We start from the raw sequence: 23,812 nt of genomic DNA, 5'->3' as shown, positions 1-23,812 counted from the left end.
ATCTTAGTAGTTTTCATTACTTTTCCCAATTTGGGCAGTTAATCTCAGCTGTAGAGGTACTGCTAATGGTTTTGTACAAAGTTCCAGCTCCAGCCTCTTCTGTAACAATGCTCTAAATTGCTCGATTGATTTTGCGAGGTGCTCATTACTTACGACTGCAGGAGCCAAATAAATTATCAAGCCAAATACAATTGCTCTGCTTTAATTTGCTTTTGAACTGCAGAGGGAGCGAAAGAGTGATGATTAGAAAACTTCAAATGTGGCGAAGTCTGTCTATTCCTTTAAAGAGTAATAAGATGCGGCGACTGTGAGGCCATTGTAAGCTCCCGTTCCTTACACAACGGCCCTGACACAATTGAAGAGCTCTTGGACAGGCATGTGGTGAAGAAGGAGAAGTCTCTTGACGATGAAGAGGAGGAGCTGCAAGCTTGGCAACAGCTGACAAGCACCCGAAGAGAGGCACTGAGTCTCTACAGAGACATCCTTCGGGCCACTTGGTTCTTCATGTGGCCTGATTTCCGTGGGATGCTGTGGAGGGATGTCTTGACTCTTGAGAGAGAATGCTCGGAGAGAGTTCGAGGACGCCCGATTCGAGAAGGACCCAGAGATCATGATTAGATTACTCATTGGAGGGAGAGATGCAGCGGAATTGGCGTAAGAGAAACTCGCTGAGAAACAGCGAGAGCAGATTGACGAGGAACGTGGAGGCAGTGGAAGCCGATGATAGTCGATAGATGATAATGGAAGACGGATCTGCATATATGTGTATACTCCTTACAATAAACTAGATCCTACTAGATCATTTTTGTCTATCAGGTTTGATCTTCCTATTGAAATTGCGATTGTTGGAATGAATTCGTATCTTTTCCTATGCTTCTTCTACCGAGTGCAGAATCTGCGGATAATTACTGGCACACTTTCAATCGAGTATGCCATGCTCAGACGGTCATATATTGATTTATGGTACTCTAGTCTAAACCATTTTTAGCTTCGGGCATGTAAATCTGAATTATGTCTCGGGGAGTTGCACAGCGCCTCCTATTTATTAGATTAGGTTCTCCGTCATGTTGGACTTGCATCGAGACAGTCCCGACACTAAGCATTAGTAAGTGCTCGAATCCAAGTTCACGGGGTGATTCCGCCAGGGCCAGTAATGCTAACATAGGTGCGAGCTCCTTAGTTCTCCCGTTAAATCCCCGAAATAAAACGGAGATGGTTCCTTAAAGAAATCAGATAATCTTCCTTCCTGTCACAGGCAGATGGAGGGGAAAACGGCCCATCACGAACCATCAATGAATACAATGCTCAAGCAGCAGCACTCATCAATGTCGGACCAGAATCTCAGAACATCGGTCGGGACGTATTGATAATAATAAATCTCATAGTGTAGTGAAAAAGATATATGCGTATATTCTCTCTCTTCGTCCCATGATGATGACGAGCAAGAAAGGTCTCTCTTTTCCTCCAAAGCTCCAATTTTTAAGGAGATAAATCCCCGACCCAGCTCACCTCGTCCTTCGTACTTCTTGTTCATTATATTCTTCTCACCGCAATCTTCCTCCCCGCCGAACTCCCTTGGTTTCCTTGAAACACCGAGGAGCACTTTGAGCAGAGGCCGCCCAATTTCTTCACCTGTCAATTTAAGCTCCTGTCTCTGTTGCTGTGTCATTGTGAGTGATTAGTACCATAACGTCTCCCCTTTCTACTCGTCATCTGTCAGGTACAGGCTGTTGTTGGGGTGTTTGCGTATCGGAAAAAGTTCGTTTCTTTCTGAAGGGCTTTGATATTTGCGGGTTGATAACTGATAAGTGTAGTGAAGCGTGATGCTGTGGCTCTGTGTACTACTCTGCTAGCTTTCTGTTTTCTGTTTGGCTGATGAGAAAACTACCTGTTGTTGCGGTTTTGCTGATGGCTGATGGCCAGTGCTTTTAGTAATTATTGGTTGCAATGTGCTTTGAAGTTAAAAAGACTCGGTTGTTGTTGGAAAATCTCTATTGGGTTTCGTCTTTTACTGTCTTTAACGAGGCAAAGTGACTTTGGCTGTTCACTCTGTGACATTGTATTTCATTTCTTCTATGCCTCAGTGAGTAATGGTGAACTCATGCTCCTGATTTCCAGTTACTATTAGCGGGCTGAAGGTGGGCAAAATCTTCCCTTTTGGGCTCAACCCCGCCAGCCCTTTCTGATCATGCCTGGACACACTCAAATTGTTGTTCAATGTGCTGTAGATTGGATTCTTTTCACAGTTGAATTGCAGTATTGTACTGCCTGTTGTAGCTCAATGACTTGTTTATTTTAATTTTGATAGACTTGGTCATCACGATGGCTACTTCTTGCTCGTTCTCTGCGTCTAATCTTACGAGGCCCAGGACCTCTCTCGAAGCTGTTAATTCCCTACAGGCATCCTCGTTAAATCACTCCACCTTCTCCCTGAACCCGATCAAAACCTTAGGGGTCAGGAGATTCTCAGCATGGAACAAGATCCGTTGCTGCGCTGTGGAACTTGAAAACTCACGGCCATTTTCAGCGGGGAAGAAATTCCAACTCGATGACGTAATTGAAGCCCAGCAGTTTGATCGGGACATATTAAATGCCATATTTGAAGTGGCTCAGGACATGGAGAGGGTCGAAAAGAACCCTTTGCGAAGTCAGATCCTTAAGGGCTACTTAATGGCTACTCTCTTCTATGAGCCCTCCACTAGGACCAGACTCTCCTTCGAGTCTGCAATGAAAAGGTTAGGGGGTGAAGTTCTGACCACCGAGAATGCGAGAGAATTTTCATCTGCAGCCAAAGGAGAAACACTTGAAGGTTGACTCTAGGCATTAAGAAAGTGTTCTTTTGATCATGTTAATTAAGGTAGTAAATTTTCCCTGATCCTGTGTCTTGATTTGCAGATACCATAAGGACCGTCGAGGGTTATTCGGATATTATTGTAATGCGGCACTTTGAGAGTGGGGCTGCCATGAGAGCTGCAAATACTGCTGGAATTCCAATCATTAATGCAGGGGATGGTCCTGGACAGCATCCAACTCAGGTGTTTTACATATCCGTGTTTCTTCTTTGTTAAGCGTCTTAACTTTTATCGTAGTGAGGAGCTTTACGTAGCAGGAGGTTTTTAATCTTACCTCAGTTGGATATCAAGATAATGTAATGGATCATCTGCATGTGTACGTTCTTTCTGTTTCAACTGGAAAGAAGGGAGACAATTTGTAACTTTTCCAAAAACGGTTTGTTGCCGTTTGTTCTAAATTATAAGAAAATGAGTAGGGTACCAGTCTTTCATTCTTCCTTTACTATAGTGACTGTCCTCGCGATTTACTTTATATAATTATATTTGCTGACATAAGTTTCTGGGTACAATTCAGGCTCTTTTAGATGTGTACACGATTGAAAGAGAGGTCGGGAAACTCGATGATATCAAAGTTGCACTCGTGGGAGATCTTGCAAATGGAAGAACAGTCCGTTCGCTTGCATACCTGCTGGCAAAGTATCAAGATGTGAAGATCTACTTTGTTGCTCCTGACGTGGTCAAAATGAAGGTAAAAAGATTATGGGTGCATTTTCAAATCAGAAAAGAGTTCGTCTTTCATTCTCTACTTTTCCTTTTCCCTCTAAATTTATTTCGTATGGTGGTGTTTGCCTTTGTAGGACGATATAAAAGATTATTTGACATCAAAGGGAGTGAAATGGGAGGAAACTTCCGATCTCATGGAAGTGGCTTCCAAGTGCGATATTGTGTACCAAACTCGCATTCAACGAGAACGATTTGGAGAGAGAATTGACCTGTATGAGGAAGCTCGTGGGAAGTATATCGTGGATAAGGCCGTGTTGGACATGATGCAGAAGCATGCAGTGGTGATGCACCCACTTCCTAGGCTCGACGAGGTAATTAATTTGTTTCTAAAATTCACTAGCGATCAGTGGGGTCTTAGCTGCTATGAGCAACCTGGGCTCGCCTCTGTTTGCATACATTTGGTTGGACCGATTTCCCAGACGAGCTACACTATGATAATATGTTGCTTATAGTTTACTCGAGCTGCTAGCTGTTCTTGATCGAGTACTTGCAAAATGATTGTCATCTCTTCAAGGAAAAAGTTTGCCACTTTGGACTTTCGCTTGTGGTCGGTCATACATGACCATATTCCGGGTGGAAATCAGGATTCATTACGAGCAAAGCTCGTATGAACAATTATGCTCAATGGCTCTTCCTTATTAACCGAAAGCTTTTGTTACGTGGGGTAACTGGCTGCTTACTTTTTCTTGAACAAATTCTCGTGTAGATCACGGTGGAGGTCGATGCAGATCCAAGGGCTGCGTATTTTCGGCAAGCAAAGAATGGTCTTTACATTAGGATGGCATTATTGAAGCTCCTGTTGCTGGGTTGGTGAATGTTGCAACTTCATTTTTTTTTTCCATGTTTGCCTTTACCTCGATAATGACAAGGACATCAGCAATGTGTGCTACTCATTGCAATGAGTCTTTTGAGTTCGGAACCTTTCAGTTGAGGTTACTGTTATGCAGTTCTCGTTCGATTGTGGCAACCTCTTACACGATTGATGTTATCTTAACAAGTCGCAGGATCGTCTATACATGTTATATACCGTGTTAAGATTTTGTCCAGTCACCATCTCATCTCGGAAAAGACAATCATAATTGGTTCTTCCCCAGGGTCACTTGGTGAGAGTTCACGTTAAGAACATTTTCAAACATGCAATGAGAGAGAGAGTGGATTTCAATTCTTGATCCCACCCAGAATATCAGGAACATTAACTGCCAAGGTAACTCGATGAGGTTGAGGTTGTTATGCACAGCTGCATGGTCTGAGTGACATGGCAGCTCCCAGGTCCGCCACGTGTTAAGCGGAGTCTTGGAAATGACACGTCTCCTCGATCCAACCCTTCAAATTCTCTCAGGTGAAGAACTTCACCTCACCATTTCTGTGGATTGAGATGAGAGAGCTTTTGCTTCTGGTAACAAACAAGAGCGGGATGGGCTTTAATGGCCGTGGCCTCTCTTCTTTGATAATTCCGAGGTTGATCTTCATGCCTTCAACTCCAAGGCCACCTCTGTGCAATCACGTTATGGTAACTATAATTATTAATTATGTCTGTCGATTGTTGGTCTTTTTTTTTTCTATAATTCATCGATAATTTCAAGTATAGTTTGATTGTTGTTACGTGGTAGCAGAGATACAGCCACCGTGATCATAACGACGAGCGAGCCCCCTCCACGGCGCAGGAGTTCAAGAGGGTAGCGGAGGAGAGGCTGAGTGAGACCGAGCGAGGGATTGCCAGCCAGACGGTTGATAAGACCTATGACGGGACCGAAGAAGCCGTCATGGGGAATTCCGACAGCGAGTCTGTCAAGAAGAAGTACAAGGAACATGAAGAGAATGCTGATTACCCCAAGACCGGAGATGACGAACCGGGGGAAAGACGGGCAAATACCGTAAGAGGTTCTTAGTTTTGCATACCGATCTTCGGTCGACATAGCGCTATCATACAGTATCTACAGTGGTTGTTTGAGGAATTGTATAATGGGCAGTGATAGACCGTTGCTTGCTATTTAACTATGAGGTTGTAAAATGTTATGAGAGTTTGAGATATCAAGTGAGAGGTCTTACGTCTGTTTTTGGCCGATGAAACCGATGGTCGATCCGATTGTCCATTCCGCGTCAAAGTCTTGTTAATCTAGATAGGAGTACGTCTGGCGTCCGCTGTTTTTGAAATGTCGACGTACTGCTTTACTGGAAGATAATATGCTGATGGAATGCAACCGATCGATACATTGATAATGCTTTCGTATAACAAAGGACGTCGATACATTGATTTTTTTCTTTGGTTTGTGCATTAAAAAATCTGCCGACTTATGGGTTTGGTAAGTCTTCTTCCAATCAAATATAATATAATCTAATAATTACAAGCGGGAAATGGCCACAAACATGTGATGCCACAATCCCTAGACGAAGCCGACCTTCTTCCTTTACTTGCACCAAATACATTCTCTCTTTCACATCTAATATACAAATATATTTCTTCCTTATGGCTATAACTCTTGAATATTTCATGAGGAGCTTCTATGGACACTTGAAGTGGTCGACGTGGTTTCAAGAATTGTCGGTAAATGACTGTTCCAATGAAGTGCAATTGTTAGTGAGCGATGACGACACAGTTTGATCAATTCTTTTATGATCAATGTTGGAGTCAGTACTATTTTCATTTTGCCACGATGCATAGAGATTTGTGTACATGTTGATACGACACTCGTAAATCGTCTATTTTGGTAAGAATTCTTTGATAAGAAAGCATTAGCAACGAATGAAATAGTGCTGCATTACAAGGTTCAGTATCAAATTATATAATCTATGTTCATATATTATGTAATGGACTAATTCTTTGTCTACACAAGATATAAGATATAAGATATATACGTGCGTATTGCAAGTTAACGGAAGATAGAGACTTCGTGTACAAGGAAAGGATGGCGAAAGTAATCATAACTCATAATGGCATTTCTTCGTATATACTCCATGGAGTTCAGTGTCTGTCGAAGTACATCTTGTTGGGGATTTGGGTGGAAACGATCGATCCGGAGGCGATGTGGGGTTAACACGATAGGGTTCGAGGCGCGAATGACGCTTTCCAAAGAGAACTATTTATCTCCACACAAAGATGCTAGAGAGTTAAGGCAAAAGTCATCCCGGGATACAACGAAACCTAATGAATTCCTTCAACTAGCAAAATCGAGAATTCCTTAACATTCACTATGATTTCTGAAATTTTCTTAATTATATATTTGAGCACTATAACGTCTCTATTTATATGCACTCAATGTACACTATCGAAGAGTCAGAACCCTTCGTATTGGACGTAACTCTTAGATGGAACATCACCCATGGATAAACAATTAATGATCTTACATGAACACTTAGTTAATGTAGACACTTCCATATGCATTACTTGTCTTGCACTCAAATGTATTCATTGAATAAATGAACCTTCACTTCGTAACCCTAATTCGTCCAAGTACTCATGAATCACACTAAGTGACCCATTAATAAAATCCAATGAATTTGCAATTTATAATTTCCAACACATCTATATGTTCGTGCTCAACCAGATCGGTAGAATACGACCGTCTATGATTAATTAGATCTTTGTTTTTTTTGGGGTAAGAAATTAGATCTTGTATTTTAATCGACAAAAGGTTGCACGCTTTCTTGCCTTAGAAATCAAACACAGAAGTCAATCTGAAGTTGAACGAATCTTCGTGGTTAAGTTGTGAATTCATTTCTGCTCCATTTTCCTAACTAAACATCACCCACTTCCTTTGTCAATTTTGCTTGGGCCACTTCGTCTTCGCCTCACTTCAATTTTTTCTTAAGTATAATGTATTTATTTATTTATTTATTATTTTCGTTGTTATCCTTTTGCCTTATGTGTGCATGCAACGTGTCAAAATAGGTCAACTTATTGTACCAATAAGATAATTTCCCAATAATTAATTTATCAATAAATTCAATTCGTCAAATAATAATGAGAATAAATTGATTACTACTGGCCAAAGAAGCAGTTTGATCTCGGACAGTATCCTATGTACTCTTCTTTCATCCGGCCTTTCATCCCATTGCCATCAATTCCCGGTTAATAATTGCGATGATGGGATGGCCGACCTCATCGATTAACCGTACATTCCCGATTATTCGTCATAGAGCTCATGCGTTCGTGACGAGACTTATAGACGGTGTTCAGAACCAGAGTCTAGCTAGTTGTAATACGAGAACATTTAGAAGGTTGGTATATATTCATAATTTGTACTGTTCTATAATCGCATCGAGCGTAAATAACAACACGGCGATTCAATATCAATACGAGAATCCTCGAAGAGCGCTAGATTGTAACAGTCTCGAATTAAGAAAACTCGATGTCCTTGTCCTGGAATGTGAAAATGCAGAAATGAAGGATGACTTTCAGCAACATAAACACCAAAAGAAGGTACAATGGGCCGAAAACCCGACGGCGGCTAGCTTGACATTAATTCTTGTCATAAAAAAATTATATATATTCTTTTTCTTTGAAAATAATTTTTTGATATTTCTCCATCTCCAAGAGAAAAAATTGTTCAACTGGCCCCTTATCTCATCAGGGGATCCAAAGTCTCAGCTTGCATCTCTTTCTTTGGTTTCATATATGTTGGGCCATTTCATACTGCAGATTCTCTCATACAAGAAATTTCGGATACATTTTTGGCTCGAGAACATACGATCTTGCATTCAGTCAACTAGACAAACGCATTTGCGCTCCACATGGGCAAAAAGAAAAAAAGAGAGATAAATGATTAGGGGGAAAAAAAAGAAAATAAGAAGGGGAGGTTGAAAAAAATAGGAAAGAGAATGGGAGATAGAGGTGAAAGTGGGTAAGTAGATGTGGAAGTTATTTGATAAAATTATTAAAAAAAGAAGATTTTGGAAAATAAATTGCATTATGGAAGTTACTTGATAAATTGTCCAAAATATAATGATTGTAATTAATTAGAGAGAATGTATTATGAGTATTTTAGGGAATAAAAAAATTACAAAAAAAGATTTTGGCTTTATATAATAGTATAAAATAGTATAGATGAATATGAGCTAGAAACTCTTGTATATTACATGGACATGACCATTTTTCATATGTATCAATAATTTTCTTACGTGATACCCTTTTCAGGGCGTAAAAAGAACAGGAAAATAATCGCATGAATTAACGAGGATTAACCAGTCAAACCTTTTATTACAGGAGCTTTTTGCATTAAAACTCGGTTTAGTGGGTCGAATTTAATGGAATTTCATCATAGTAATAACTTGAATATTAAAGTGAAAAAAAAAAAAGTTAACACCAGTGCCACCAAAGGAGCAACGTGACAATAGTATTGTTGACCAAAACCAAAACATAAATGAGAAGATAACTGCTTCATTGACTCCTCTCTCATAGTCGTGTAAGTTTTTCGTCTACATATTCCTTCTAGGCATGATATAAACGTGATGCCTGTTAATCAATACGATACAAGCGTTACACATGAAATATGTAGCAAAGATTACGTATAGCACCAAGTACCATCCTTCGAATCTCGGCTGTCAAATAGACGCTCGATCCGACCGACTTACCGGGTTTGTAAGTTGCAAGAGCGAGCAAGAGTGAACGGTTTACATAGTTAATGATACCATTAGGGGGCCATCCATCCGTCGCCATAGAAATCAGTCAAATGGAGCGCTGATTGCTGTCTGTATGGGGGGAGGGAAGGACAAATATGTAACGGCTAGCTAGCCTGTAATTGGGCCCATAATATCAGGACTGGACTGGAAAAGCAAAGCAAACTTCCTGTCAATTAATGAAATCAATTATTTGTTCTTAAGCTCCCCCAAAAACCCAACAACGTTCATATTCTTCTTTTTGCAAATTCACCATAGTCACTGTTGAATTTCCAAAGAAAAAGAAAAACGAAGACAAAACGAGTACCAAAAATCATTCCCATTTCGATTACATTCAACCGCGAAATTATCGCATTAGCTTCTAACGATGGGAATGGGTAACGGCAAGGCGGCGTGATCCATGATAATAACTTGGCTGACCAACCAATTCCGTCTTTTACCTCATTGGCTAGTTCGAAATTTAGGCCGCGAACATGTCACATGAAAACTTGATTATGGGGAGGCAGGTGGAGAAAAGTTCGATCTTAAACCAACAAATCCCCAAAGCAAAATAAATAAATAAATAAATAAAAGCTACAGTTAATTTCAATTTACTCACCGAACTTTCTCCTCATCTCGATCCACTCCCTGTTGTTTTCGGGTTCTAATTACCTGTCCAATTCGGTCATCGGCCTGCCTGAATGCAACCAAAATTGCCGACTTTGAGTAGGTCTAAAATGCCAATGAGTTTCAACCTTAATTAGTTGGTAAAAAGAATTTTTAGGTAAACATCCCAAGAGCCAATTGAGCCACCTCATGTGCCCATTCGTTATTTTAGACACGGATACATAACCGAAAATCGAAATTATCAGACATTCTCGATAAATATCTATATATCATATCACACTAAACAGTGGATATGAAATCCATTTACCATTTAGAAAATTATACGTATCGTGTAACTCTTAGGTGTTATGCTTTCCGATACGTATGAGGGAACGATTACTAGCGGTGGGAAGCATATGAAAGAAAAGATAATCGGAAAGGACCCGAAACCGACCCGAGGAGGCATGTCCAAGAAGCAAATAGTAAGGTAATCTAACACGACCTGTTTGTTAGTGCAACTGAAACGGTCAAGAAGGTGGGTTCCGTTGGTTGCGGGAAGGAAGAGGAAGTGGATGAATGGCACTTTTAGCTGAAGCAACACAACTACATAAGAAGAAGAAAGCTGCACAAAAATGGCAGCTTCTGTTGTAATCTCTCTCTTCCCCGCCTCCCCACGTCCGGCCCCACCGTAACCACGGCCCATTATTGCACTTTCGGTTTCTCATTAAACCCCCCACTTTCTTCCTCCACTCCCTGCCGCCTATAAATTCACTGGACTTCGCCCCCAGGAAGAAGAAAAACAGCCCCTTCTTCCTCTGTCTCTGTCGAGCTCTGTTTCGGAGTTCGAAAACAGAGCATCGCAAATGGGGCTTCTCAGATCATCCTGCTTCCTCTTGCTCCTGTCAATCCTTTCCGTTGCAGGTGAGCTGCTTCCGTTCCATCCACCATTTACGTTTATTTTCTTCAATGTGGAGTTATTGAGAGACGTTTCTAGCTTGAACTTCGATGAGATTAGGTGGACAACCGAATTTTACCAACGCCCAACTGCTTCCCCTGAGGTCGTCCGCCTTGAAAGCTTATCCTTTCACCTCGACCTGCTCCGGGAGCTCAGAAAGGAACAGCCTTTTCGAAGTTCAACCTTTGTTTTTCGATGATTTTCCGGGGCAAAAGTTGTTCAGTCACTGGAGTTTGATTGATGCTCTGTTTTGTTTATGTACAGTGTTATGATTTATCAATGCATTCTGTGGGATGAAGTCTTAGTTACTTGTTGCTGTTTAACAGAGTCGGGGTCGATAGGAGTGAACTATGGCCGGATAGCGGACAACCTCCCGCAGCCGCAGAAGGTGGTCGAGCTCCTCGAGCAGAACGGCATCACGCGGGTCAAGCTCTACGACACCGATGCCACAGTCCTCTCCGCCCTGGCCAACTCCAACATCTCCGTCACCGTTGCCCTCCCAAACGAGCTCCTCTCCTCGGCTGCGGCAGACCAGTCCTTCACCGACAAGTGGATACAGGCCAACATCTTAAAGTACTCCCCCGCCACAAAGATTGAGGCCATCGCGGTTGGGAATGAGGTGTTCGTCGACCCGAACAACACGACGGGCTTCCTTGTCCCCGCTATGAAGAATGTCTATGCCTCCCTGGTCAAGTACAAGCTTGACTCGGGCATCTCGGTCTCTTCCCCAATCGCCCTGTCCGCGCTACAGAGCTCGTATCCGACCTCCTCAGGGGCGTTCAAGTCCAACCTGACAGGCCCGGTCATCGGGCCAATGCTCGAGTTCCTGCGCAAAACCAAGTCTTACCTGATGGTGAACGCCTATCCGTTCTTTGCCTACATCGACAATGCCGATAAGATCTCGATAGACTATGCCCTGTTCAGGAACAACCCGGGCGTGGTGGATTCCGGCAATGGGCTGAAGTACAGCAGCCTGTTTGATGCCCAGGTTGATGCTGTCTATGCCGCCATGTCCGCGCTCAAGTACGATGATGTCAGGATTGTTGTGACGGAAACCGGGTGGCCGTCTAAAGGGGACCAAAACGAGGTCGGGGCAGGGCCCGAGAATGCAGCTGCATACAACGGGAACCTAGTGCGCCGGGTCCTGACCTCCCGCGGTACACCGCTGAGGCCCAATTTCGACCTTGACGTCTTCCTGTTCGCACTCTTCAACGAGAACCAGAAACCGGGACCGACCTCGGAGCGGAACTACGGGCTGTTCTACCCCAGTGAGCAGAAAGTGTACGAGGTTCCGCTGACGCTGAAGGACCTGGCCAGTGCGCCGGCGTCCAATCAGAGCAAGAGCCAGGTGACACCGCCTCCGGCTCCCACTGAAGGGGAGGTGTCGACCTCTGCTGCTGGGCAGACATGGTGCGTGGCCAGCGAAAAGGTTGGGAAAGAGAAGCTGCAGGCGTCACTCGACTACGCCTGCGGGGAGGGAGGCGCCGACTGCAAGCCAATCCAGGAGGGCGCCACTTGCTACAATCCTGACTCACTCGAGGCCCATGCCTCGTACGCCTTCAACAGCTACTACCAGAAGCAGGCGCGTAAAGCCGGGTCGTGCTATTTCGGTGGTGCGGCTTACGTGGTCACACAGCCTCCTAGTACGTACTCTCGTATCACTTCCCTCTTTAAGTTCATCGATCTGAATAAGTATACTCATCGTTCGTATCAGTGTCGATTTTCTTAAACCATCTAGACTGAGCCTGTCAACTTGGTGTGCAAATCAAACCACTGAACATGAATACCCGGAAATGGATTTGTCGCAATTGCATTTGCATGGATTTAGGTCACCCTAGGCCTTGCCATATTTCCTAATAGTAGTTGCATTTCTTCACACAAAAGCAACATTATATTTGGAAAAAAATTCAAAAAAATGTCGGCTTTTAAAAATCATTGGTTGGTATGAACTTGCGCAAAGGCTTATGCATGTGTTAGGAATGCAATCTTTATCACCCTCGAGGGATTAATCGATCAATTTCGCCATTAGATGCGTAATCTAAGCAAATTTAAAGTATTTGAACATGTCAAGAGGTAGGTATCTTGTTGATCGGGCAATGCCATGAGTCCCGATCGATATCGTCATATCATTAATCGAAACAACGATTTCTTATAGCTTTCCTAAGCTTTGCAAAATTTCTTGCTTCATGTTGACTTGTTGGCTCATATTTTGTTTATCTGTTGATAATTTCTGCAGAATATGGGACCTGCGTATTCCCAACGGGCTACTGAAGAAGAAGAAGAGGATGAAAGGGGGTGGATTTGGTGAGACTTTAATTAGCCATAGACATAGGTTTAGATTTCTTGGAATTTTGGATTTTGTCCTTTTTTATTTTGGTGATGTATTTAATTTTATGTATTTATTATTATATTTATGTATTGGCATCATTGTTTAGGAGAACGAGCCGATTGGTCTGTAATTAAATCATGTTCCTTTCCCATATTCTATTCTATTATATTATTATAGCATTATCTCGAATGAATATTATATATTTATGATGACATGATTACGCACGGATTAAGGTGGAAAACGACATTGAAAGAAGAATTAATTGGACCATCACTTTGTCTGCTGCTCTCTCTGGTTGGCCACTTCTTCTCCTATGTTCTCATCTCATCCTCAAGAAGTCGTTGTCTTAGCAGCAATTTCTGAAAATGTCTCATCGTGAAAACCTAATCTCTACCGAAGTCATTAACCCTCTGAAATCATGAAAAGATCAATCATGCATGAACATGTCATGTTTAATGCGCAACATTGGACGCGCGAGTCATTAGTTTCAGGCTCATTATATTTTTTCTTATCGCAATATAGACTCATGTCCTAATAGGAGATAGGAGAACGGTAGATAAAATGATACGAAAAGTCTCCCACAAGTAAAAGTAGAATAAAAAATTTATTCTTTTAAGTTATAAATGAGGCTTGTGAGCTCATAAGTACAGAGGAAAAATATAAAGTTATGAGATTCCCGCTCATAAAATCAAACACATAATCGCTTAGTCGGACATCGATGACAATACCAAATCCTTTTTCTTCGAGCCCATAATATTTTGTAGTGGTAGCAACTTTCTTTGAACGTAAGAAGATTTAATTGCTGATTAACTATAAAAAAGAAAGATTTAATTGCTGATAGAATGGCCAGAGAACTTTTCGAGGTGTCATGGGCCGGGCCTTATTCGTAAGTGGGCTGACCTCGTGGCTGGCGGCCCACTCCTCTCAATCTGCCGGCTGATGGAGGCCCATCTTATGGCTCCATTTTTCCATTTCATATGATGCATGCAGCAGATGCAGTATGCCCACTTCCTAATGACTGCTTTCATGTTGTGGGGTTCATATAGCTTCATAAAATATCCAATCATCAAGTTGAATTATGAAAGCAATCGACACGCGATATACTTGGACACACACATGTATATATATAAATATATACATACTTGATTTAAAAAGATAAGATCCCAACTTTTGGCTCTTTTTTAAATATAGCCATATACATTTTTTTTGAAACTAAAGCATATATTTTCAAAATAGTTTCATTTATTACCACATGTAACTTTAGTTAAAAATAATTTTCTTAATTTAAGAAAAAACAGAAAGTATTTTAAAAAATACAACATGGGAAAAATTGAAAAGAAAAAAATAAAGATGATCAAATATATAGTGTATTTTTTATATATATATTGGCGCATATATATATGCGTGGGTAGCGTCTGCTGCATTATGTCAATGTACCAATATAATTTTCCTATAATAGGATATATATATATAGATATTTATGAAAGTATATAGAGTATATTTATATTTCTTTATTTATTATGGTATGTTCAACGACTTCATTTTGATATGAAAGTATACACATGTTTCCCTTTTTTTTTCTTGTATATATATGATGTATATTTTTGAAAAGATATGATATATTTAGTATTGATGTTTGATTATTTTTTCTTTACGCTACTTTAATATCTTGACATATTTACTTTGAAAATTGTATTTTTATTGGAAATTGCAGTATTTAAATAAATAAAACAGTTAATATCTTAATTAGCATACAAAATACTTATATAAGTACCTATCATCAAATTTTTAAAATCATCAGCTTTTTTATTTCATTCACATTCCGACATAGTAAAATTTTTTCTTCATTTTCACTCATATAATATACCTCTGTATATTTCCCCTTTTTTTATGGATTATAGGCTGATTTATTATTCATGATTGTTAGAAATATTCTATTTTAGTTATAAATGTTTATTCTATATGCTGTCGGATGCAATTAGTTATTTTGTCAGAACAATTTATATGTATCTTATATAAATGATTTGTTGTAATATAGCACGGATAATATAAATAAATATCATTCATAAAAATTAACCTGCTCGCGCAACGCATGAGTGTTCAATTAGTTTTAAAGGGAGAAAAAAACAAATTTCTCATCATTTTGACTGAAAAATTAATAATTTCTTCTCAATTTTTTTTTGGCCATTAATAATTACTCCTCATGGGGTTTTCTTTTTCCCGGAAAATAATGACGACGGAAATCAATAATTGAATTTAGGAAGAGCCACGTACGACGCCGTTCTGGAATTCCGGCCATTAAGCGAAGCCTCTCCCTCCCGGTACCGTTGACGTTACTTCGCGTCGGTGCGAAGGACTCTCCTCCCAAAGACAGATAGAGACAGAGAGATCCGCCGGAAAATTACAAGAACACAACTTTCTCTCTGGTTTCCGATTCCGTTTCTTCGCCGGAGATATCTCTGAAACTCTTCCTCTGGGTTCGACCTCGAAGCGCGGGAGAGGCTTGGCGGGGCAGCTCTGTGCTTCGTCATGGAGATCGCTCCGGGTCCGAGCGGTTCCTGCTCCAAGGAGCACCAGCAAATCTACCAGGAATGGTTCAATCTCGCCGATTTAGGTACATTCCGTACGCTTGTCCATCGCCTGGACAATTTCCGTTTGTTTTCCACTGTTGAGAGGCGATCGTGTATGCCGGTTCTCGGATTGTGCAGGAAGAATTTATATACGGTTTTCCTTTATCCATAAATGCTGAAGCTTCTTCATTCAATTGACTCAAGTGGAAAGTTGGTATGTTGGTGGTTGGTATATAGCATTTGTCGTTGGGATCTTGGAACTTACTCAAACTGTATATTTTTTTAAAAATGATCGGGGCCGATGGGAAGTCGTTATGAAAGTCATTGGCGGGAGAAGGTGGAGAGTTTAAGGAGTTTACCTGAACACGAAACTCGGATAACTGGTTCATGGCTAAATGTATCCATGAGTTGCTATATGTGACTTTTCGTCTTATGTTTCCATCCGTGTTTGTTTTGATTGATCAGATGGCGATGGCCGCATTACTGGAAATGACGCGATAAAGTTCTTTGGCATGTCGAATTTGCCTCGGCAAGATCTCAAGCAGGTTTTAATTTGTTTGTTTATAAACCTCCACTGACTTGGTCTTCGTTGGCTTTCTAATGATTCAATTTATTAATTAATATATACGCGGAATCTTCGATTCAGTATATTCTAAATCTTTCCAATGAAGATTATATTCCTATTTGCTTTTTTTTTTTTTTTGTGATTGGACCTTCCTTATGTTTTGTTTATGACATGAATTTCCCTCTTGTTGATGACCTGAATTTCCCTGTTGTATCATATCTTTTAAGGTATGGGCAATTGCAGATTCTAAGAGACAAGGATTTCTTGGCTTTGGGGAGTTCATCACGGCAATGCAGGTAGTTTATGTGGAAGTCGAGCTTAAGTGAGGAGTTTACATGATTGTTTCCCAAACCTCACTCTGCTTTTATTTGCAGTTGATGTCTCTTGCACAAGCTGGACATGCAATAACTTCAGATCTTTTGAGCAGTGGAAGTGAGAAGCTTTCCTGCATGCTTATTTAGCGTTTATCATTGGATGGGTTGAGATTCATGTTTTGTTGTTTTTGGTAATTTATTGTCTTTCAACTATTCTTAACCTGAAGTTGTAATAATTGTTACATTGCAGTTGACTTGGAAAATGTGAACCCTCCTGCAATGGATGGACTTGATGCTTTACTAGCAGTAAGTTGATTATATAACTCAGATGATTTTATTATTATTCTATGTTATTTTTTCCTTCCATATACTCCTATCTGATTTTTTTTCCCTTTCTTCTCCTGTAGAAAAAAAGGCGTTCACAAAAAACAAATGAGCCTGATACCAATGGTGAAGTTTTTTTCCCTTTCAATGTTGTATCTATGACGTTTTAATTTCAGAGAATTAACTTGCAATTTTTGCAGGCAGTTCTCACCTCCAACAGTTACCTTCAGCTAGTTGGTTTTCATCAAAGTCATCTAAAAAGGTATTTCTTTTAGCCATTATGAAAGAAATGTCTTCCTACTGGTAGCTGTACTATGTTTATTACGTACTTAAAATATGGGATCTTCCCAGGTGCCTCTTTCATCTGTGACATCAATTATTGATGGCCTGAAGAGACTGTACATCCAGAAGCTGAAGCCGCTAGAAGTTACTTATCGCTTCAATGATTTTGTTTCCCCGTTGTTGGTGAGTGGTCAACTTACTTTAGGCGCTATAAAGAATTTCATTCTTGTCTGATGAGTGCTAGCTATGTCAGTCCATGTTGTGAATGCAATGTTTGATGAACTTATTATTGCTGTTCAAACATTTTTCCTGTAGACAAATAGTGACTTTGATGCAAAGCCAATGGTAATGCTTTTGGGTCAGTACTCCACTGGAAAAACAACTTTTATCAAGCATTTGCTGAAGAGTAGTTATCCAGGCAAGATATCCTCTGTACTCTGTCTCTGCTTTCTCCTGCTATCCCATCTCCAAAATAATTATCAACTTTTTTTGCTTATTTTCTATTGTCAATTTTACAGGCGCTCATATTGGACCTGAACCTACAACAGATAGATTCGTAGTCGTAATGGTAATGTGAAACTTTCTGTCCATGTAGTTTCTCCCACCTTCACTAGCATGTTTCTTTAGGAATGTATTTTATCTCTTTTATATGATATTCAGGATCACTTGGAGAAGTCCTTAACCTTGCAACTTTGTTGTTTGAATATAATGTGCTTTGTCCATTTTCTATATTTCTCTCTATTGATTTCACTTGATTTTTGGGGCCCTTTGTTTATGTATTGGGGTCATGTACCAAAATACTTGTGTACATCATCTGCTCTATTTCTGTTAACTAATATATGATTCCATGCAGTCAGGCACTGATGAAAGAAGTATCCCTGGAAATACTGTTGCTGTCCAAGCAGACATGCCCTTCAGCGGTCTCACAACATTTGGAACTGCATTTTTGTCAAAATTTCAATGCTCTCAGATGCCTCATCCTGTAAGTCCTTGTCCAGTTTCTCGTCTTATTTTTTTTTAAAAGTAATTTCTTATTCTTCAATCCTAAAATTTACTCTTTTCTATGCCCAAACCTGAAGCTGCTGGAGCACATTACCTTTGTGGATACTCCTGGAGTCTTATCAGGAGAAAAGCAACGGACACAGCGAGCTTATGATTTTACTGGTGTAACATCATGGTTTGCTGCAAAGTGTGACTTGATCTTACTACTATTTGATCCTCACAAACTTGATGTTAGTGATGAGTTCAAGCGTGTAATTTCTTCATTACGGGGTCATGATGACAAGATTCGCGTTGTCCTGAACAAGGCTGACCAAGTAGATACCCAGCAAGTAAGAGTTCCGATAGACAATCCTGTACTGTTCAGCACAATTTAGTTCAAGCTTGATCTTCCCTCTGTTCTTGTTTCAGCTTATGAGGGTTTATGGAGCTTTAATGTGGTCACTCGGTAAAGTCTTAAATACTCCAGAGGTTATGCGCGTCTATATCGGGTAGGCTCCTTTATACATCGTATTATATATTCTATTGTGCTTCAGTTGCTTCAGCCCAGTGCCTGTTTTTATCTAACAGCGTTTGATCGATTTTGCAATAATTGCATTTGAGTTTGTAAGTACCGCCATATTCTAAATTTTATGCCTGAGCAGCTGAGCTAATTCTATTGTCTGTCAGAAATCCATACTATGAATATATTACCTCATTTCTGTGTAGATAGCATATAAGATTTATGTAGGGTGGAGAGTTATAGAAACATTCCCTGATTTTCGCTGCACTTATCTGATGCCTTGGCAGTTCGTTCAATGACAAGCCCGTGAATGAGGCAGCTACTGGTCCTCTTGGAAGGGAACTTTTCGAGAAAGAACAGGATGATCTTCTTGCTGATCTAAAAGATATTCCGAAGAAGGCATGCGATCGTAGAGTAAGCTCCTTGCCCTGATGTTGCACTGTCTTAACAGAAATGAGATGTTGGCTGAGACAATTAGTTATCGTAATATACTTGTCCCTTGCAGATAAATGAATTTGTGAAGCGGGCCAGAGCTGCTAAGATTCATGCCTACATTATCAGCCATCTGAAGAAGGAGATGCCTGCTATGATAGGCAAAGCTAAGACTCAACAGAGATTGATCGATAATTTGGAAGATGAGTTCGGCAAGGTCTCTCTGTCTCTGTCTCTCTCGCTTTGAGTTATATATTTATGTTTGTGAATGGAGATTTTGATTGCTTATGCCTTCGTTTACTGGATACAGGTTCAGAGAGAGTTCCATCTGCCACCAGGGGACTTCCCGAACGTGGAGCATTTCAGGGAGATCTTGAATGGGTACAGCATAGACAAGTTCGAGAAGCTCAAGCCCAAAATGATCCAGGCGGTTGACGACATGTTGGGTTATGACATTCCTGATCTCTTGAAGCATTTCAGGAATCCCTATGAGTGAACTGATTGACGAATATCTTGTAATTAAAAGCAATGTCTATGGTTCAGATTATACGAGCCGAGGAATTACTGAGAATGTTCAGCCCAATGTTGTATCGCCGAGTTAATTATGTAGCCTTGAAGATTGATTGTTGGTACATATATCCTCATTAGCTTGAGTTGATAAATAAATTTGTTTTCTGTAGTCTGAATGAGGACGTACGACAGTCCATAACATATTCCGCCGAGGTGTGGAGAGAGGCCTCAGAAGTTTGGTCATTGAAAGATAAGTCATTTGTTTAGTTAAAATAGATGAAATGCTTAACTCTCTAAGTGAATCTGAAACCTCGATTACTCGCTTTCTATCAGAATCATTGTCGTAAAGTTTGATACAACAGTTCGTGATGATTTAAGCACTAAAGAAAGAAGAATTAACAGATGGTCAGTACCCGGTTTTGTAGCTTAGCTGATTTGGAGCAGGGAGAAACGATCTGTGTTCATTATATCATGCCTCATGATGGAAAGTGATCATCCATCAGAGCTTGGTCGCTCTGCAGATGATTGATCCCTTCAGAAAATTGACTGCTGCCTGAAATGCGGAGCTTTCCGATTAACACGACGTGTTTCATCTTATTGCAACCCTGCAGAACTTGTACAAGAAGAGCTCCATGGATACGGCCATGTCACCTTCTATTCCTCATCACTTCTTAAAGCAGAGCCAGTCGTGACACCCTGACTTCCCACCACCACCTCCAGGGCTCGCCCCGCTGTTCCCTTCTCGTCCGCTGCCTCTATTAGTGCTGGCACTTCCGACTAATGCTTTGCAATCCTTGGAGCCGTTGCCTGCGCCATCTCTGACATCAAAAGTCAACCATTTAAAGAGCTCGTTTCGAAGTTCATCATTAGCAATCAGCATCGCACAACGGCCATATGGCCAGGGCAGGCAGGGGAGGAGAAGCCCGCCACCATTTTCCAGTCGAGATTCTTCTTGGCAATGTGCTTTCTCCACACCTTGTTCCGGTTCCCAGCCCTGGACCAGCTGCTCTGTCTCAGGGTCTTGCTGGATACTTTGTCTTTCCAATTCCATCTTCTCTGATTCAAATGAGCCATCCTTGTTGTCTATGTTGCATGCTTCCGGGTTGCTGTCTGGTCCAGCCATTTTCCAACCTTGTTAACCAAAGGCAAGAAGAATAGGCTGTGTTGTCACATTCATTCCCAACGTTGGCCCATATTTATAGTACAGCAGACGCAGCAAATAGGTAAAATATACTTCCCAGCTGTTCACAGCAAGTGCCTTGGGCGGCCTCACACGAGAGCAAAAAGTTATTCAATGTCTCATATTTCACGTCACCAGTCAAGCCATTGTCTATCATTATCTATCGCATAACCATGTCGCATTGTTTCTTCAGATAATAATAGCTTTTAGATTCACATTACACAAATTTAAAGTAACTAAAATGATTGGTTAGCAAGGGAGACAGTTCTCTGAATATCTCCTTCCTTTCCTTTTCTCGTGCGTTACATTTATCCCAGTTTTGTCGAACTATTCTGCCTCGTTAACTCCTCGTATGAATACTTATATATAGATATATATGTAATAAAAAAAACTTATCGAAAAAAAAAACTCCTCATATGAAAAGGGCAGTGATTCAGTGATCTTTATCTGTCCACTGGATAATTATTCTTTTATCTATGTAAAACTAAGCCTCTGCATTGGAAGTGTCGCATTGGCTTTTGTCCTCGACTCTTTGGACTCGAACATAACGTTAACAAGCGAAAGTTTCTCCTCGTAAGACACCGAACTATTAAAATACTACATGACAATCATGTGAGCTAACAATTAGACCAAAAGCTTACTCCTCTTCCTTAATGGGCTTGTTTGAGTCCCAATGACATTGATTATTGAATTGTTTGGCTGATAAGTCTGATTTGTAGAGGCAATGTATAGCCTTGATATCTGCTTTAGGTGGAATAACCATATGAGTTTCTTAGAACCTCTTAGACGGCAAGCTGGACCGAGTTATACAATCGATCGCTGATGCTCCCGCTGGTAGAACCAACTTACATGTTCAGGCAGGATGAGTTGTTAATCATTTGAACTAGTAGGAAAAACATCGATAGCGGAAAAGGAGATCCTTTCTGAGCACAATCAAATGAATAAATAAGCATTTTTAGTTTGATCTTTTATGGGATCTTCCCTTCAACCACCAAAGCCAACAAGAGGAGCTCCGTCCACCTGCTGCACCCTGTGGGTGTTGCTTCTCTGCCGTGATGCCGTCTTCTGGCTTTTGTCCTCCTTTGCTACCCTCTCCGACCCCTATCCCTGCTACAGCACCTTCCCAGACATCAAAAGTTCTCATTTTGAACCACTCGTTTCTACGTGAAACAGGTACGATGCTGGACCTGATGGCCGCCGATGTGAGACCAGGCATTTTTGCCACACATGCATCTCACACACACATATATCGTATTTATATACGTTGGAACAATATCACAAACACAAATATAAGGGTTGATATCTGTCGCAGGAAGGATGGCACCTAGAGAAAGAGAGAGAGTGCAGTGGCGAGCTCAGCTGCTCAGGTGCAACTCAGGAGAGGGGCGAACAAAAACAAAACATCATAGCTACTCCAAAATTTGCAGAACATTAGTCACCAAAAAAAATTTCAGAACATCACTTGTCGAAAAAAAAAAACGCACAACATCTTTGAGGAATTGGCTTCTGTAGATTGGTGTCACTCTATTAATTACTAACTAGCCCCTACGTGCCGGCGGTTTCATGTAGTCATTTTTCGATAATATTTTGTACTGTCGTTATAGACAGCACATTAGAACCGTAGTGTATCATATGATGCAAGAAGCATTTAGCACTTGCGCACCGTGAAAACATAAATTAAAGTATTGTACTTTTCGTATGAGTGCTTGATTGCTCCGAAATATAAAATGTTTAATTAATAATAGTTCATTTTATGCTCACAATTTCTTTCTTTCTTTCTTTCTCTCTTTTTTTTCAAAAAAGAGTTTGAGAATGATTTGGCTATGCTGGAGAATCATTTTTGACTTCAGGACCAGCTGAGAACCCTCCGGCTAAACCTTTTCGTTTTATAATTAAGTATAGAAGTTTTGAATAGAATTATTGTAAATCAACCAGGAAAAATTCTGTTTAGCTCTTCTTGGATTAGTGTGAGGAATTCATGAATGAATTTTTGGTGATTAATATTATTGAGATGTTTTATATGATGAATAATTGCTCGAGGGTGGAGCATATGGATTTGCTAAGAGGTTATTATTTGATGAAAAATTCTGTTCAAATTTTCGCGTCGTGGCAAAATTTTGTTCAAATGGACCTCGTCCATTTATTTCTTGTTCGTTTTCTATTGTCTTCCGCCCTCAGCAGAATCTGTCAATTACAAATTTTTAAATGTGATTTCGGCGAAAACAACTTGCATTGCAAGATGTGACAGGGACAATGAGACAGATTTTCACTCTCGTACCGATCGCCAGTCATTCCAGAACTACTATGCATGTTTCCAGCAACTCAGAGGACCATACCCCCCCGAATTCGAAGCATGAGGTACTGCACAGATATTGTTGTATAGGGTCTTCACATCTTAAGTGGAGTTAATTAAGTCTTACCGTGATATAAACAGATCTCTCAAAACAGCAACACTATCACAGTATGAATGGATATCTATCCTCTGATTATATACCATAACTATATGCAATCACGATGGAGAAAGGGATGGAACCCTCTCGAGAGACCATTACTTCAAGATAGGAACAGATTGCTCGGTTACGAATAGAATGCCACTGTATATATAGCCACAGACTATATACTAAAGATATGAAGGTCAGCCCTGGATATTATCTAATCAGTCGTCGAGCTGGTAAAAGGACGAGAAAACTTCAACACGATTGCTACACACAGTATCTATTCTACGGTGCTGCGTGATGAGCGGAACATGATTAATCTGCTTAGAAGAATTTGTAGAAGAAGAGCTCCTCCGGCTTTGGGGACGAGCAATTCACTTGCTCATCTTCTCTTTTCTGCTCCAAGTCCTCCATATGCGTGTCCATAATAGTGACGCCCCGGTTGCTGATTTGACCCCCTGATTCTGTATCCTTCTCTGCTGCATCCGTTAACTTCAGGCGCTTCTGATTCTCTCCCGACCCCCATGTACTCGTCTTCTCAGCAACCGCAAGCATGTTATAGCCGGCCATCAGCGTGGCCTCACCACCAGTACTTTGTTGTTGCCAGTCCCTCTTAGCCATCTCCGACAGAAAAGAAAA

The 23,812-nt window shown here is 40.7% G+C and overlaps 3 protein-coding genes and 1 pseudogene across 7 annotated transcripts; all 4 read left to right on the top strand.

Moving 5' to 3' along the window:
• The first annotated feature begins 285 nt into the window (after positions 1-285).
• On the top strand, positions 286-871 carry LOC116188408 (annotated as a pseudogene).
• Positions 872-1,264: 393 nt separating this feature from the next.
• LOC116208621 (aspartate carbamoyltransferase 2, chloroplastic-like) lies at positions 1,265-5,627 on the top strand. Of its 5 annotated transcripts, XM_031542472.1 has the most exons (8): positions 1,265-1,670; positions 2,085-2,138; positions 2,309-2,809; positions 2,896-3,035; positions 3,367-3,540; positions 3,650-3,886; positions 4,282-5,085; positions 5,164-5,627. In XM_031542472.1, the coding sequence occupies exons 3-7, from the start codon at positions 2,323-2,325 to the stop codon at positions 4,387-4,389; spliced, it is 1,146 nt and encodes a 381-aa protein (XP_031398332.1). In that variant the 5' UTR covers positions 1,265-1,670; positions 2,085-2,138; positions 2,309-2,322; the 3' UTR covers positions 4,390-5,085; positions 5,164-5,627. The 5 variants fall into 5 exon arrangements, with proteins under 5 accessions (XP_031398332.1, XP_031398193.1, XP_031398263.1 ...); XM_031542333.1 differs by lacking the exon at positions 2,085-2,138 and having other exon boundaries at positions 1,265-1,720; XM_031542403.1 differs by lacking the exon at positions 2,085-2,138 and having other exon boundaries at positions 1,266-1,670.
• Positions 5,628-10,414: 4,787 nt separating this feature from the next.
• On the top strand, positions 10,415-13,242 carry LOC116192268 (glucan endo-1,3-beta-glucosidase 12-like). The gene is made up of 3 exons (XM_031520763.1): positions 10,415-10,697; positions 11,058-12,374; positions 12,968-13,242. Exons 1-3 carry the CDS (start codon positions 10,640-10,642, stop codon positions 13,000-13,002), a joined length of 1,410 nt encoding a protein of 469 aa, XP_031376623.1. The 5' UTR covers positions 10,415-10,639; the 3' UTR covers positions 13,003-13,242.
• A 2,105-nt stretch (positions 13,243-15,347) lies between these two features.
• On the top strand, positions 15,348-19,734 carry LOC116193027 (EH domain-containing protein 1). Its single transcript, XM_031521753.1, has 16 exons — positions 15,348-15,674; positions 16,096-16,175; positions 16,423-16,491; positions 16,570-16,627; positions 16,760-16,815; positions 16,917-16,959; positions 17,034-17,095; positions 17,185-17,298; positions 17,431-17,533; positions 17,634-17,683; positions 17,969-18,097; positions 18,195-18,446; positions 18,526-18,605; positions 18,904-19,030; positions 19,122-19,265; positions 19,359-19,734. Exons 1-16 carry the CDS (start codon positions 15,590-15,592, stop codon positions 19,542-19,544), a joined length of 1,638 nt encoding a protein of 545 aa, XP_031377613.1. The 5' UTR covers positions 15,348-15,589; the 3' UTR covers positions 19,545-19,734.
• The last annotated feature ends 4,078 nt before the right edge of the window (positions 19,735-23,812 follow it).

The sequence above is a fragment of the Punica granatum genome, chromosome 1 (assembly GCF_007655135.1).
Source record: "Punica granatum isolate Tunisia-2019 chromosome 1, ASM765513v2, whole genome shotgun sequence".
In the NCBI taxonomy this organism is placed as follows: domain Eukaryota; kingdom Viridiplantae; phylum Streptophyta; class Magnoliopsida; order Myrtales; family Lythraceae; genus Punica; species Punica granatum.
The sequence above is the reverse complement of the archived record's forward strand: the minus strand, read 5'-3'. Positions and strand labels throughout refer to the sequence as shown.